At 37.4% G+C, this 18,015-nt stretch overlaps 1 protein-coding gene across 2 annotated transcripts in view; it reads right to left on the reverse strand.

Moving 5' to 3' along the window:
• LOC123522965 (DNA polymerase iota-like) overlaps positions 1–18,015 on the reverse strand; it is a 32,193-nt gene continuing 14,178 nt past the window's right edge. For both annotated transcript variants that reach the window (XM_045300513.2, XM_053549459.1), the window contains exons 5-9: positions 17,144–17,377; positions 14,695–14,873; positions 11,579–11,670; positions 4,801–4,934; positions 1–1,467 (exon numbers count right to left, since the gene is read on the reverse strand). In XM_045300513.2, the coding sequence (XP_045156448.2) occupies positions 164–1,467; positions 4,801–4,934; positions 11,579–11,670; positions 14,695–14,873; positions 17,144–17,377 (1,943 nt within the window). In that variant the 3' untranslated portion in view covers positions 1–163. The remainder of the gene's footprint in view (positions 1,468–4,800; positions 4,935–11,578; positions 11,671–14,694; positions 14,874–17,143; positions 17,378–18,015) is intronic.

Consider the following 18,015-nt stretch of genomic DNA (forward strand, 5'->3'; position numbering starts at 1 on the left):
GCTTCAGTAAGTTATCATATTTTGAAAAACAACATAGATCAATTCAAAGAGCAGAAATACCTTAACAGTTTACTCTACATATAAACAGAAATATTTTATAATATAAAACTTCAGTGCCTATATAGTACTACGTTAAATCCGGTTAACATGTATACATTTTTACTTATGTTCTCTTTGAAAAGTAATCTGTAATGCTATTAGAGGCAGATGGTTTTGGAGACTTAAAGTAATGTTTATCTGGACTTTTTGATTTCCCCGAGTTAACTCCCTTCCTTGGTTTTTCAATTTTCCACTGTCTGATCAATTCTTCTTTAATTTCTGGAGGTAAACTAGCAAACACTGCATGATCTATACCATCTGGAACTGAAACTTCTTCAGGGTTATTCTCTAAATGGCCTTCAGATTGCCTGCCCGAAGTGCAGCCGTCTTGTTGCTGTGCCTTTACGTAATTTTTACCCAAATACCTCAAACTTTGCTGATCCTGGACCACATCTTTTCTATTTACACTGCTTTTCTTAAATAATCTACAAGTTTTTGATCTTTCATCTTCAGCAACATGTTCAACTTCAGTTTCACTACTGCTTGTATGATTAATTATCTTTACATTATTTGTAATTACTTTTGTTTCTGAATGCACATTTCGAGTTTTGCCTATTTCTTCATTATCGAGTGTAGGCGAGCATGCACTAGGCATCACTACGCTTGTTTTTGGAATGCCTTTATTTAAATTTGTTGCTTGAGCTGGTGTGCCTGGTTTCAGTTTGTTAGAATCATGGTAAGTGGCTGCATTAGCCAGAATGTCTTTCTGAATATGATGTGGAAGTTCCAAGAAAACACTTCTATCTAAATCAGGTGGTAGTAATTCAGTGAAATTTGATGGTAGGTCAGGGTTTCCAGAACCATCTGAGACACTTAAACGTTTTCTTTTTGTAAAGTTTTCTTCAGTTGCATCACAACTATTGTCAACTGACTGTCTTTTTAGAGCTCTATTTCTGTGAATAGATTCATACACATCAAGTGTGTCTGCATCTTTGCGGCAGTCTTCTGTATTAGCTGAATTTGTGGCCAAGTCAAATAAATCTTTATAATTTGACTCATTGCCTGCTGGTTGTTTTACAAGCCACTTCTGAATACCAGATACACTTTTCGTACTTGCAGATCTGTGAGGGCTACTGTTATTTTCTGGTTCTGACTTGCTAGATTTGGTCTTCAGTTCGAATGGTGTACTTTGTACCTTGATTGACGGATCACAGTCTTCTTTTCTGCTACTACACTGCGCGGTACTTCTTGAGTTTGGGCTTTTCTTTGGAGAAAAGAAGTTAGAAATATCATTTGAAGATTTCTGCTCGAGCTTAGCAAAGGCAACATTTATCAGTGTTAAGTGAAATGGAGATTTAATGTCCACCATCTTTGTGAATAAACTGTATGCCAAAGCTTCCAGCTGAATGCTTGTGTGTGCCATGTTGTCTGAAAAAAAGAGGGAAGTGAAATTATTTCAGATATTACACAATGTATTATCTAACTGATGCCAGCAGTAAGCATTCAAATTATAAAAACAAATTATCTTACTCCATCTTACATGTATTTCCTTGAACTAAATTATCTCTAATATCAGAATTATTTGCATACAAAGGTTAATCATGCTGAGAAAGTATAAACAAAACTTATACAAGAGGGTCATGGAGGCCCTGTATCACACACCTGACCTACCTACTTTTTAACCCAGTATGACCAAGGTTCCAATTCCTTGTAGGATTCATTGAAAACATTCTGACCAGGTAAAATTTAGATCAGGTAGAAAATGTGGACTCTGGAGCATTAACAATCTTTTCCCATTATATGATGTAGTGACATTTTTTTGGACCAAAGATGACAAAGTTTCAAAACTTGACCTAGTTTCCACTGACACATATTCAAAAGTTTCCACTGACACATATTCCGAAGATCAGAATGAAAATGTGGCCTCTGAAGTACACTTTGTTTTATGATTTGATGCAGTGATTTAGGTTTTTACCACCTAACCCAGTTTTGAACTTGACCTAGATTACACAAAGGAACACATTCTGACCAAAATTCATGAAGATCAGGACTGGTAGAAAATGTAGCTTGTATCATTAACAATTAACAAGGTTTTCTCTGTTTTGATCCAGTGACCTGTTTTTTTTTTACCTTAGATGATACAATTTCAAATCTGTGTGGAATTCCATTAAGACAAACATTCTGACCATGATTCATGAAGATCAGGTAGAAAACATGATTTCTATACTAGAGTGTTAACACTTGTTTTTCTTTGATCTTACCTAGTGACCTAGTTTTAGACCTAATATGATCCAATTTAAAACTTGAACATTTTGACCAGGTATCATGAAGATTTCTATGATCAGACCCAGCATTTTGCCCAGTGTCACAGTTTTTGACCCTGAATTACCCAGCTTAAATTCTAGATGTCAGACTTACATACATTCTGGACAGGACTTATGATCAGGTAGACAAGTTGCCTCCAGAGAAGTGTGACCTAGTTCAAGACAAAAGATGACCCTGTTTCACTGCTGACTTACATTCTTACCATGTTTCATGAAGATTAGGTAAAATATGGCCTCTACTGTGCTATGATCTTACCTAATTTTTTAATGCAAACGCCCACTTTTGAACATGAACTGGATTTGATAAAGACAAATGTTCTGACAAAGTTTTATGAAGATATGCTGTTCTCATTTAAACAAGGTATTACTATTATTTGACCTAGTACCCTTGTTTTTTGGATGTGACTATTAAGGAAACTATTCTGGCCAGGTTTCATTATGTGTGTTTGGGTAAGTTTAGAACAACCATACTATAAGCTCAGGATAACCACTTGGTAAGTCTGAAACAACCACATTGTAAGCTCACTATAACCACCTGGTAAGTTAAAGACAACCACACTGTAAGCTCAGGATAACCACTTGGTAAGTCTGAAACAACCACATTGTAAGCTCACTATAACCACCTGGTAAGTTAAAGACAACCACACTGTAAGCTCAGGATAACCACTTGGTAAGTCTGAAACAACCACATTGTAAGCTCACTATAACCACCTAGTAAGTTAAAGACAACCACACTGTAAGCTCAGGACAACCACTTGGTAAGTTTGAAACAACCACATTGTAAGCTCACAATAACCACTTAGTAAGTTTAGAACAACCACAATGTAAGCTCATGATAACCACCTGGTGGATTTAGAACAACCACACTGTAAGCTCAGGATAACCACCTAGTAAGTTAAGAACAACAACATTGTAAGCTCAGGATAACCACCTAGTTAGTTTAGAACAACCACACTGTACGCTCAGGTGAACCACCTGGTAAGTTAAGAATAACCACACTGTAAGCTCAGGATAACCCCCAGGTAGGTTTAGAACAACCACACTGTAAGCTCAGGATAACCACCTAGTAAGTTTAGAACAACCACATTGTAAGCTCAGGATAACCACCTGGTAGGTTTAGAACAACCACACTGTAAGCTCATGATAACCATCTAGTAAGTTTAGAACTACCACATTGTAAGCTCAGGATAACCACCTGGTAAGTTTAGAACAACCACACTGAAAGCTCAGGATAACCACCTGGTAGGTTTAGAACAAACACACTGTAAGCTCAGGATAACCACCTGGTAGGTTTAGAACAACCACACTGTAAACTCAGGATAACCACCTAGTAAGTTTAGAACAACCACACTGTAAGCTCAGAGATAACCACCTGGTAAGTTTAGAACAACCACACTGTAAGCTCAGGATAACCACCTGGTAGGTTTAGAACAACCACACTGTAAGCTCAAGATAACCACCTAGTAAGTTTAGAACAACCACACTGTAAGCTCAGGATAACCACCTAGTAAGTTTAGAACAACCACATTGTAAGCTCAGGATAACCACCTAGTAAGTTCAGAACAACCACAGTGTAGGCTCAAGATAACCACCTGGTAAGTTTAGAACAACCACATTGTAAGTTCAGGATAACCACCTGGTAAGTTTAGAACGACCATACTGTGAGCTCAGGATGACAACCTGATAAGTTTAAAACAACCACACTGTAAGCTCAGGATAACCACCTGGTAAGTTTAGAACAACCACACTGTAAGCTCAGGATAACCACCTGGTAAGTTTAGAACAACCACACTGTAAGCTCAGGATAACCACCTGGTAAGTTTAGAACAACCACCGTGTAAGCTCAGGATAACCACCTGGTAAGTTTAGAACAATCACACTGTAAGCTCAGGATAACCACCTGGTAAGTTTAGAACAACCACCATGTAAGCTCAGGATAACCACCAGGTAAGTTTAGAACAACCACACTGTAAGCTCAGGATAACCACCTGGTAAGTTTAAAACAATTACACTGTGAGCTCAGGATAACCACCTGGTGAGTTTAGAACAACCACATTGGAAGTTTAGAACAATCACATTGGAAGTTTAGAACAATCACATTGTAAGCTTATAACAATCACATTGTAAGTTTAAAACAACCACATTGTAAGTTTAGAACTATCACATTGTAAGTTTAGAACAATCACATTGTAAGCTTATAACAACCACATTATATTTTGAGAAAGATATGAAGAAATGGTTTCTTCATGAAAGTCATCATCCCTCTTAAAACACGACTTTTCATATTGGATATTTAAAGTGATGTTGGAAAGACAAGTTAACCTTCATGCTCAGATTTTAAGTTTTTTTTTTATATTAGTAGATACCCTGCGGTACAGTTTTTATGTAAAAAGAATACTAAGTATTTAAAATAAATGTTTAGCCAAATCATTTATACCCGCCGAGAACTTGTTGAAAAGAGAAGGCGGTATATTGCACTGACGACTCTCACGATTGCTGTATCTGTTTGTCTCTAACATTTTTCTAACACTCAGGCGAAGTGTTTGGGGTCTTCTTCCATCTTCTAGAAGCCTGTATTAGATAACACTACATTAAATTCTTACAGAAATCTAACCTCAACAAAGACTTTATGTTGTATACCTAATATTGTGTTCTACATCAACTGCAGAGCGGTCTAACATTTCAAGATAACTCTGAACTATGTATGATGTAACTATGCATGATGTAACTATGCATAATGTAACTATGTATGATTTTACTATACGTGATGCAACTATGTCACTATAATGTATCTTTGTATGATGTAATCATGTATGATTTAACTGTACATGATATAACTGTGTATGATATAATTATGTACGCTGTAACAATGAATATGTAACTATGCATCATGTAACTATGTATGGTGTAATCATGTCTGATGTAACTGTGCAAAATAAAACAGTGCATGATGTAACTATGCATGATGTAACTGTGAATGATGTAACTGTACATGATATAACTGTTCATGATGTAACTCTGCAAGATATCAATGTGCATGATAAAACTATGCATGATGTAACTGTTCATGATGTAACTATGCACGATGATTACATCTTTACTTCTGACTGGTACTTGTGTCACTATGAGGACATTTGCAGACTTCAGTCAATTTTGTACTCCAAAGGATTTGGATCATCTTCTAAGCAACGTTAAGTTTTGTTTTTTCAAAAGAGTGGCTATGAACATATCTATTGCACAAATGTCACAAATACTGTTTGGAGTAACAGAAAACATTTTCAAATGTTGATACAATATACAAGAAAGCAAATCTAAATGTTTCACTTGTTCTGGAAGAGCATTCTGAAAACTATTCTAAGGACTCACATGTTTTTGATGTGTAACCATCATATAAAGGAAGAAGTTGAAAAATAGTTAAAAAGCTGGAACAGAAAGATGCAGCTACGAATTCTTCCAGCTTACTGCTGTACCCAACATTAAGTTCTAAAGGAAAAGGGACTCAATTACCTTTAGGTTTTTATTATAACTTAGAATATTAGACTGGCACGTGGAAGAACAAAACGTAAACCAGTCTGTACAATTTACTCTTTTATTAATCATGATATAAATGCAGCATCTACCAAAAGGTTCATTTATGCAAGCAGATTATTGAATGCCTTAACAATCTTTTCAGCGCCATTTAACTGAAATGGAACAGCCATCGATATTTTCAATATCAACATTTTAATTTATATATCATCCATTAACCTTTAGTCTGCTGGCGGTAAGTGATTCTGCCTTTGCGACCAGTGCAGACCAAAATCAGCCTGCACAACCGTGCAGACTGATCATGGTCTGCACTGTTTGCTATTAAGTCAATAAATTTCAAGTGAACTCCCCTTTGAATAACAAGTGAATGAAGTATTGCCATGCAATACAAAGTCCCCTACTGGAAGGCACCTACTTTTCTCTACTGCAGTATAACATAATAAACTGATATCTGTCAATGATGGATAAACAATATTGTACTATATATACAATATAATATAACAAAGCACTTGGATTAAAATTTGCATATATAAAAACGTACAGTTGTTTTCATTTGGAATTTTTTTGGCCTATTATACAAAAAGTTATTATAAAAGTTATTTATAGTAACAACAAAGAGAAATTAATCCTAAAAAAAAAAAAAAAAAAATCTATAAAATGTAAGTCCACAAGAAAATCTTTACCAGGTAGAGATTGATCAAAATACACCTAAACAAGAGTGCAAGAATGTCACAATATACGCCCGTCACAGCAAATTTCTTTACTCTAGCACCAGTATTTGCAAATGGAATTTTAATTTTGTGGTTGTTTAGTAATAACTAAGTGTTTTGTTTTTCTAAGTCCACAAAAAAACTCCTTACCAGGTAGAGATACCTTAAAATACACCTAAAATTGGAAAGTAACATCTATGTTGTACCACAGAAAAGTGGTCTTGGTTTTTCCCTACGGTCAATTATAAAAAAGTTACAATATAAGTTATTTATAGTAACAACTAAGGGAAGTTAATCTTAAAAAAAAAAAAAAAAAAAAAAAAAAAAAATCAAAAAAAAAATTGTAAGTCCACACAAAAATCTTTACCAGGTAGAGACTGGTCAAAATACACCTCAAAATTGGATGTAGCATGCATGTTGTACTACAGAAAAGTGGTCTCGATTTTTCCCTACGACTAGTAATGAAAAAGTTACAATATAAGCTATTTATAGTAACAACAAAGGGAAGTAATTCTAAAGAAGGGAACTGCGCATGACACTTCGTCTCATGATGGTGTATAATTGTGTCAAGTTACATCAAAATCCCTCCATGCATGAAGAAGAAATGCTTCGGACAAAGTCATTCTTGTATCTGACCTTTGGCCTCTAAGTGTGACCTTGACCTTAGACCTAGGGACCTGGTTCTTGCGCATGACACTACGTCTTGTGGTGGTGAACATTTGTGCCAAGTTATATCAAAATCCCTCTATGCATGAAGAAGAAATGCTCCGGACAAGGTTTTCATTCTTGTATCCTTTGACCTCTAAGTGTGACCTTGACCTTAGACCTAGAGACCTGGTTCTTGCGCATGACACTCCGCCTCATGGTGGTGAACATTTGTGCCAAGTTATATCAAAATCCCTCTATGCATGAAGAAGAAATGCTCCGGACAAAGTTTTCATTCTTGTATCCTTTGACCTCTAAGTGTGACCTTGACCTTAGACCTAGGGACCTGGTTCTTGCGCATGACACTCCTTCTCATGATGATGAACAATTGTGCCAACTTTCATCAAAATCCCTCTATGCATGAAGAAGATATGCTCCGGACAAAGTCATTCTTGAATTTGACCTTTGACCTCCAAGTGTGACCTTGACCTTAGACCTAGGGACCTGTTTCTTGCGCATGACACTCCGTCTCATGATGGTGAACAACTGTGCCAAGTTTCATCAAAATCCCTTCATGCATGTAGAAGATATGCTCCGGACAAGGTCTGTGGACGCCGCCCGCCCGCCAACCGGCCCGCCCGCCAGGGGCGTTCCCATAATACGTCCCGTTTTTCAAACGGGCGTATAATATTGGATGTAACATGCATGTTGTACCACAGAAAAGCGGTCTCGATTTTTCCCTACGGCCAGTAATTAAAAAGTTACAATGTAATCTATTTATAGTAACAACAAAGGGACTTAATTCTAAAAATGTGTGGCTCATGGTGGTGAACATTTGTGCCAAGTTACATCAAAATCTCTCCATGCATGAAGAAGAAATGCTCTGGACAAAGTCATTCTTGAATTTGACCTTTGACCTCTAAGTATGACCTTGACCTTAGGCCTAGCGACCTGGTTCTGGCGCAAGACAATTTGTCTCATGGTGGTGAACATTTGTGCCAAGTTACATTAAAATCCCTCCATGCATAAAGAAGAAATGCTCCAGACAAAGTCATTCTTGAATTAGACCTTTGACCTCTAATTGTGACCTTGACCTTTGAGCAAGGGCTCCGGGATTTGCGCATGACACGTTGTCTCATCATGGAGAACATCTGTGCCAAGTAATACTGAAATCCCTTAATGAATGACAGAGTTATGGACCAGACACAAAACAGACCCTGTTCATGCCATGTTAACATCTGACTACTAAGTGTGACCTTGACCTTTGAGCTAGGGGTCTGAAAGTTGTGCAAGACATATCGTCTTATTATGACGTACAATTTTGCCAATTGATATTAAAATCCCTTAATGGATGAAATAGTTATGGACCGGACAGGAAAAAAGCCCTGTTGACCTCCAATTGTGACCTTGACCTTTGAGTTAGGGGTGCGGGTTTTGCGCATGACACGTCGTCACATCATGGGGAACATTTGTGTCAAGTAATAATAAAATCCCTTCATGGATGAAAGAGTTATGGACCGGACACGAAACAGACCCTGTTCATGCCATGTTAACATTTGACTACTAAGTGTGACCTTGACCTTTGAGCTAGGGGTCTGAAAGTTGTGCACGACACATCGTCTTATTATGAGGTATAATTGTGCCAAGTGATATTAAAATCCCTTCATGATTGGGAGAGTTATGGACCGGACAGGAAAAAAGCCCTGTTGACCTTTGACCTCCAATTGTGACCTTGACCTTTAAGCTAGGGATCTGGGTTTTGCACATGACACGTCGTCTCATCATGGGGAACATTTGTGCCAAGTAATAATAAAATCCCTTCATGGATAAAAGAGTTATGGACCGGACACGAAATTGCGGACGGACGGAATGACGGAAAAGTGCATTCCTATAGTCCCCAAAACTGGTTTTCAACCAGTAGGGGACTAATAAGTAGTACTATCCAAACTGAATGATGTAACAGTCCACTTTAGAAATTTAGCATGGTAAAGGTTAAAGGAACATATACTGGTTCGAGTCGTAACTTCGGCCACTTTTTGCATTTTTTCATAAATATTTCTTTCTTTATACGATTGATTTGTACAAAATTTCTACCATATGTGCTTTAATACAAGCAACATTGACTGTTATCATTAACGGCTGGTAAAAGTATGATAAACAAGAGTGCCAGAATGTCACAATATACGCCCGTCACAGCAAATTTCTTTACTCTAGCACCTGTATTTGCAAATGGAATTTTAATTTTGTGGTTGTTTAGTAATCATTGTAAGTCATTTGTTTTTCTAAGTCCACAAAAAAACACCTTACCAGGTAGAGATACCTTAAAATACACCTAAAATTTGAAAGTAACATCCATGTTGTACCACAGAAAAGTGGTCTTGTTTTTTCCCTACGGTCAATTATAAAAAAGTTACAATATAAGTTATTTATAGTAACAACTAAGGGAAGATAATCTTAAAAAAAAAAAAAAAAAAAAAAAAAAAATTGTAAGTCCACACAAAAATCTTTACCAGGTAGAGATTGGTCAAAATACACCTCATAATTGGATGTAGCATGCATGTTGTACTACAGAAAAGTGGTCTCGATTTTTCCCTACGACTAGTAATGAAAAAGTTACAATATAAGCTATTTATAGTAACAACAAAGGGAAGTAATTCTAAAGAAGGGAACTGCGCATGACACTTTGTCTCATGATGGTGTATAATTGTGCCAAGTTACATCAAAATCCCTCCATGCATGAAGAAGAAATGCTTCGGACAAAGTCATTCTTGTATCTGACCTTTGGCCTCTAAGTGTGACTTTGACCTTTGACCTGGTTCTTGCGCATGACACTCCGCCTCGTAGTGGTGAACATTTGTGCAAAGTTATATCAAAATCCCTCTATGCATGAAGAAGAAATGCTCCGGACAAGGTTTTTATTCTTGTATCCTTTGACCTCTAAGTGTGACCTTGACCTTAGACCTAGGGACCTGGTTCTTGCGCACGACACTCCGCCTTGTGGTGGTGAACATTTGTGCCAAGTTATATCAAAATCCCTCCATGCATGAAGAAGATATGCTCCGGACAAAGTTTTCTTTCTTGTATCCTTTGACCTCTAAGTGTGACCTTGACCTTAGACCTAGGGACCTGGTTCTTGCGCATGACACTCCGTCTCATGATGATGAACAATTGTGCCAACTTTCATCAAAATCCCTCTATGCATGAAGAAGATATGCTTCGGACAGTCATTCCTGAATTTGACCTTTGACCTCTAAGTGTGACCTTGACCTTAGACCTAGGGACCTGGTTTTTGTGCACGACACTCCGTCTCATGATGGTGAACAACTGTGCCAAGTTTCATCAAAATCCCTTCATGCATGTAGAAGATATGCTCCGGACAAAGTCTGTGGACGCCGCCCGCCCGCCCGCCAGGGGCGTTCCCATAATATGTCCCGTTTTTCAAACGGGCGTATAACAATAAACCCGCGCTTAAAATAACGGACAGGTTTAGCCTCCATATTTTACCTTCTAGAGGTTGTAAATATTCAGCCACTTTTTAAACATAAAGTTGGTTATATTTTCAACATTGTCTTGGAATTAAATCGATGCTACAGCCAAAATCGTTCTTTTTTCAACAAACTGAAATCAATTTGCAATAGCATACCTCGTGGGAAATATTTGCTATCAGAGATTTAAAAAGTGCCTGTCATCCTTCTCACAACAGCATGACGTAGTTTAATTTTTACGTCACTGTTTATCACACATTCTGGCATAAAACTGCTGTTCTTGTCACTTTTCGGGGGTGTTTTAATAGGAGAGTAAAGAGATTCTCGCGCTAAAGTGTTGTTATAACACTTTTTTATACATGCACGTTCTGTGGCAAAGCATAAATGTATTACAGCCCCGAAACGGATAATTCAAAAGGAAATGACGCCAACGTGAAAAAACAAAGTAGACATGGAAATTCAATGACGTTGAGGGACTATATATTCATTTACTTTGTTTTAAACGCGTTTTATGCTAATTAGCGCATGTTCTTTTCATGTTATAAAGTTTAGATTTGAATTAACCCTTGCCGGGCCTCAGCATAAACGAGCACGTGCGACCCGCAAGACAAAATATTTACTATTTAGAGTACACAACTTTAGGGAAGGACAACTTTTTTTCTACTCACCTCAATTTGTTGTTTTTTGCCAACTTTGTTGCTAACACAAGTGCTTGTGATGACACAGATGCGTTCTCAAGCATCTGGCTCAAAAAAAAAAGCTTTAAAGTGGGTGGCCGAATATTAACAACCTGGCCGAATTTACGACTCGAACCAGTATATGACTTTACTTTTAATTTCCTCCATACCTTTGTAATAAACTATTTATCAATGGCCTCATTCTTGCCTTGGCATCCTCACTGTCACTGCACTTCTTGAAAGAGTCCTCATCACTCAATGTCTGTTTGTAATGTAAAAACATCTTAGAAGAGAAAGAAATTTAGCTGCAAAATCTATCAAATGTGCTGCCATAGTTTGCGTGCAACAGCTTAAAATAAGCACATCTGAATAGTGAAAATATATATAAATACTCAACATGACACTTTTTAAGGATCTTCCATGATCTTACATAAATTATGTAAGAAAATGCTTTTCAAACACAAAGGATTGCAGAAAAATGAGAAAATGAGCTGACAAAACGTCTCTTGTCCAGCCATGCTATTAAATTAGGATGTTTACAGAAACCCCGGTCTCCTCACAACCTGTTGTATGACACTATGTTTTGTTCTTGAACAAATTAATGTAATTGCAAGGTTTTCTAAGGTATCAGGTATTACACATTTTATTTTCTTCCCTGATAAATCTATATGGTGCCCCTTGGTGGAGGAATTCAATACAGACCATAGGGCCCTTAACATAAATGAATATGCAGAAGAAGTTAATACATGTAGTTTGCCTTACTTGACCATAAATTTTATAAGATATCATTGTTATATAGCAAACACCTGTTGGCACCTTGTATTTAAAACAACAGGACCATGATGGTCCTGAATCGCTCACCTCTTCCCACATGACCCAGTTTTGAGTATGACGTCGTTTTTTCTATTATTTGACATAGTGACCTAGTTTTTGAGCTCATGTGACCCAGTTTTGAACTTGACCTAGATATTATCAAGATAAAAATTCTGACCAATTTTCATGAAGATCCATTGAAAAATATGGTCTCTAGAGAGGTCACAAGGTTTTTCTATTATTTGACCTATTGACCTAGTTTTAGAAGGTACGTGACCCTGTTTTGAACATTACCTAGATATCATCAAGGTGAACATTCTCACTAATTTTCATGAAGATCTCATGAAAAATATGGCCTCTAGAGAGGTCACAAGGTTTTTCTATTTTTATACCTACTGGCCTTGTTTTTGATTGCACGTGACCCAGTTTCGAAACTGACCTAGATATCATCAAGGTGAACTTTCAGATCAATTTTCATGAAGATCCATTGAAAAATATGGCCTCTAGAGAGGTCAAAAGATTTTAATAATTTTAGACCTACTGACCTAGTTTTTGACCGCAGTTGACCCAGTTTCAAACTTGACCTAGATATCATCATGATGATCATTCAGACCAACTTTCATACAGATCCCATGAAAAGTATGGCCTCCAGAGAGGTCACAAGGTTTTTTTATTATTTGACCTACTGACCTAGTTTTTTAAGGCACGTGACCCAGTTTCAAACTTGACCTAGATATCATCAAGGTGAACATTCTGACCAATTTTTATGGAGATCCATTCACAAGTATGGCCTCTAGAGAAGTCACAAGGTTTTTCTATTTTTAGACCTACTGACCTAGTTTTTGACCGCACATGACCCTGTTTCAAACTTGACCTAGGTATCATCAAGATGAACATTCAGACCAATTTTCATACAGATCCCATGAAAAATATGGCCTTTAGAGAGGTCACAATGTTTTTCTATTATTTGACCTACTGACCTAGTTTTTGAAGGCACGTGACCCAGTTTTGAACTTGACCTAGATATCATCAAGATGAACATTCAGACCAACTTTCATACAGATCCCATGAAATATATGGCCTCTAGAGAGGTCACAAGGTTTTTCTATTTTTAGACCTACTGACCTAGTTTTTGAAGGCACGTGACCCAGTTTCAAACTTGATCTAGATATCATCAAGGTGAACATTCTGATGAATTTCCATGAAGATCTTGTGAAATATATGGCCTCTAGAGAGGTCACAAGGTTTTTCTATTTTTAGACCTACTGACCTAGTTTTTGATGGCACGTGACCCAGTTTCGAACTTGACCTAGATATCATCAAGGTGAACATTCTGACCAATTTTCATGAAGATCTTGTGAAATATATGGCCTCTAGAGAGGTCACAAGGTTTTTCTATTTTTAGACCTACTGACCTAGTTTTTGATGGCACGTGACCCAGTTTCGAACTTGACCTAGATATCATCAAGATGAACATTCTGACCAACTTTCATAAAGATCCCATGAAAAATGTGACCTCTAGAGTGGTCACAAGCAAAAGTTTACGGACGCACGCACGGACGGACGACGGACACCGCACGATCACAAAAGCTCACCTTGTCACTTTGTGACAGGTGAGCTAAAAAAACAACCTGTATTTGCTACTTAAACCTTGAACATTGAGGATATTCCCTGTATTTGCTACTCAAACCTTGACATGAGGATATTCCCTGTATTTCTTACTTGAACCTTAAACATTGAGGATATTCCCTGTATTTGCTTCTCAAACCTCGACACTGAGGATATTCCCTGTATATGCTACTCAAACCGGGACATTGAGGATATTCCCTGTATTTGCTACTCAAACCTTGACATTGATGATATTCCCTGTATTTGCTACTCAAACCTAGACATTGAGGATATTTCCTGCATTTGCTAATTAAACCTCAACATTGAGGATATTTCCTGTATTTGCTACTCAAACCTAGACAATGAGGATATTCCTTGCATTGGCTACCCAAACCTCAACATAGAGGATATTCCCTATATTTGCCACTTAAACCTTGACATGGAGGATATTCCCTGTATTGGCTACCCAAACCTCAACATAGAGGATATTCCCTGTATTTGCTACTTAAATCTTGACATGGAGGATATTCCCCGCATTTGCTACGTAAACCTTGACATGGAGGATATTCCCTGCATTTGCTACTTAAACCCCGACATGGAGGATATTCCCTGCATTTGCTACTTTCACCTTGGCATGGAGGATATTCCCTGCATTTGCTACTTAAACCTTGAAATGGAGGATATTCCCTGCATTTGCTGCTCAAACCTTGACATTGAGGATATTTCATATATTTGCTACATAAACCTTGACATTGATGATATGCCCTGTATTTGCTACTCAAACCTTGACATTGAGGATATTCCCTGTATTTGCTACATAAACCTTGACATGGAGGATATTCAGCAGCAAAACCTTTGTGTTTACCTGAGGAAGACCAAATGCTATTACAGGGCTATCATCTACGCCTATACACAGCTTCTTCATTGTTTCCACTGATGTATGTCCAAACTCCTCATCTAAAACTGATGTCTCAGCATTCTGTAGATCTGTGACAGTGACTACACCAAGCTCCTTCAACCGTCTTGCTGTTGTGTGACCAATACCTAAAATATTGCATTACTGGTGGAAAGAGAGCTGAATAAAAGTCATTCAAATGCAATGAAATTGTACTTCTGTTAATCTGTTCATTTTACCTTAAGGCTCAAAAGACTAAGAAATATCTAGTGTTTGGCCCCTAAAATGTTTGAAAAAAATCTGAGAGAGGACCTTTCATGGATGCTACAGATCAAATTAAGTGATGATCCATCAAGTGGTTCATAAGAAGAAATTGTTTAAACCTTTCCTATTTTTAGCTCTGATTACTCCTACAAGAGGCCAAGCAGACACATCTGAATAAATTAGAAAAAGGTCCATGAAAAGATACTTCTGACTAAGTTTGGTAAAGATCCATCATGTGGTTCATCAGAAGAACCTGTTAAAGCAAAAAGCTGATGTTGGATGATGGACACAACATCATTACAACAGTTCAAGTTACACCTTTCAGTTTTGTTCAGGTGGACTGAAAATATTTATTTTTATTTATTCATTTTGTTGGGTTTAACCTCGCACTGTCATATGGCGACTTTCCAGCTTTGATGGTTAAGGCAGACCCCAGGTGCCCCTCCGTGCATTATTTCATCTCGAGTGGGCACCTGGGTAGAACCACCGACCTTCTGTAAGCTAGTAAGGCTTTCCGTCACCCAGCTGGATGGCTTCCTCACATGAAGAATTCAACGCCCTGAATGAGGCTTGAACCAACATCCATGAGGGGCAAGTGATTTGAAGTCAGCGACCTCAACCACGGACGCCCCTGGACCACACGTGTCAAGTCTGACACTTGAATCGTGATTCTCACAAATTCAAGGTTTGATCACGACTTAACGAATTTGGAGCATTTTCTCATGCTTTCTAAGAAAACAGACCAAAAAATTTGTGGACCACTTATTTTCTCTAATTTGCCATCTGGCATCGTTATTTCAAGACAGGATGAGACAACAATAAACAGAAAACACATGTCAAGTGTCATTTTCAATGTACTGATTACGTAACAGACCTGCGGCCAGTTTTTCTTTTACCGAAGCTTCCCGAGAGAGATTGTACCAATCAAACTGATGCGTTAATTTCCGTATGACTACGAGCCAATTACGTAAATCATCGATATTGACTGACTGGTTACTATTTATGCTATTCATGGACGTTGCATTGTCGGAAAAGTATTAGAACCATTCGCGCACTTGACCTTGACTGGCACTAAAAAAAAACATGGAGACGCCAGAAAAAAAAGAAGAAGAATTATTTGTCAAAATATAACAACGCGTGGGAACTGGAATTTCCTTGGCTTAGAAAAGCAGACAATGGGCCTAGTTTTGCTTTCTGCAAGCTATGTAGGAAATAAGTTGTATGCACAACCGTTTTTCCAGTGCAAGTTCAAATCAAAAGTACATTTCAAATCAAAAGTAGAATATGTAGATCAGTGAGACGTTTGTTTGTATTAAACATTTAGGTCCATAGATACATTTTATATCACGGCTGTAATGAAAACTCAAAACAGTTTTACTGACAAAATCAGTTATAAAATTTGCATTATTTATTTTTTGTTTTTAGAAAACTAAATTTTCTTGTATCATGAAATAAAATTAAACAAAAAAAATCATGTGTTTTCCATATAGAATGTGTTAAAGCAAGCCAAAAACGAGTGGACCTGAAATTCATAATAATGGTCTCAGAAAGCACCAGAATGCATATTTTCATGTATATTTAAAAAAATTCTTGTGGGGTGGGGGGGATCCCCCAAACCCCACCAGAGGGAGGGGGTCCTCTCACCCCCACCCCCACATCGCGACTCAAACAAATCTCACTCTTTCATAATTTGGAAACTTGACAGGTATGCCCTGGACTGAAAATAAACATTTCTTGTCATGTAAGAACATAAATTAATCTATGAATTTCAGTCACTTATGCAAACAATTTTACAAAGCTTTCTGGGCAATAGTGATAATTTATTTCATTTTACATATTTTGATTTGATTAATTTTTTTATTCCATAATATAGAGGTATTCTTCTAGCTTGTGTCATGTGTCAATATATGAAGAACTATTAACCTTTAGCCTGCTGGTGGCTAGTGGTTTTGCCTTTGTGAATAGTGCAGATCAAGATCAGCCTGCACGAATGTGCAGCTTGATCATAGTCTGCACTATTCGCTTTTCAGTCAGTAAATTTCTGTGAATACCCATTTGAATAATAACTGGTACTGCCCAAATTGAATGATGGAACAGTCAATTTTAGAAATTTTGCAGGGTAAAGGATAAGAAAGATTTCTGTCACTGTCAGTACCTTGAATGCTGCGAACACTGTTCAGACTTGACATCAGGATGTTCACTTTATCTGGAAACAGTGTTGTCTGTTGGTTAGGTTTGTAAGTCCCAGCGACCAGTTTCGACAAAAGTTTGTTATGGGCGATCCCGCCACAGCAGGTAATGCCGAGCTCCTTAAGGAGACCAGCTCGAATCTCTTCAGCAATATGTGAACCAACAGCCAGTCGTTCCCGGCAACCACACGTGCAAGTTCCTATAAATGAATTACTGCAGTTAAGTTAACGAATTTCAAAAAAGAACTTTTATCCTTTAGCCTGCTAGCGGCAAGCATTCTGTCTTTGCAACCAGTGCAGACCGAGATCAGCCTGCACATCCATGCAGTCTGATCATGGTCTGCCCTGTTTGTTATTCAGTCAGTAAATTTTCAGTGAACACCCCTTTGAATAATAAGTGGTACTGCCCAAATTGAATGATGGGCCAGTCCATTTTTAAAAAATTAGCAGGATAAGGGTTAAAATATGCAAATACAGTCAAACCTGTTTATCCAAATCAGATTTAGAAGAGCCAAACTATGTGGATTTTTTTGCAGTTATTCTTCATTTTTCAGGTACAGACTGCAAATGTTTAAATGACAGTATATTAAGATAAGCATGCGTGATTGTTCTATTTTTCTAAATATACTCCTGTATAATATGGAAGTGTGTTTTGAAAAAGCATGCAGTGTTAGTATTTACAACTAAAATCAACTATTTACATTTTGTATTTGCGAAAATCCACATTTTTGTTATTTTTATGTACATTTTGTACAACAGTTGGGGTGAAATTTTTTCAACATGTTCATTTCGATCAAGTTTGGCATAGAATGTAAATTGGACACTGTAAAATGATAAA

The sequence above is a fragment of the Mercenaria mercenaria genome, chromosome 8 (genome assembly GCF_021730395.1).
Source record: "Mercenaria mercenaria strain notata chromosome 8, MADL_Memer_1, whole genome shotgun sequence".
Lineage (NCBI taxonomy): Eukaryota > Metazoa > Mollusca > Bivalvia > Venerida > Veneridae > Mercenaria > Mercenaria mercenaria.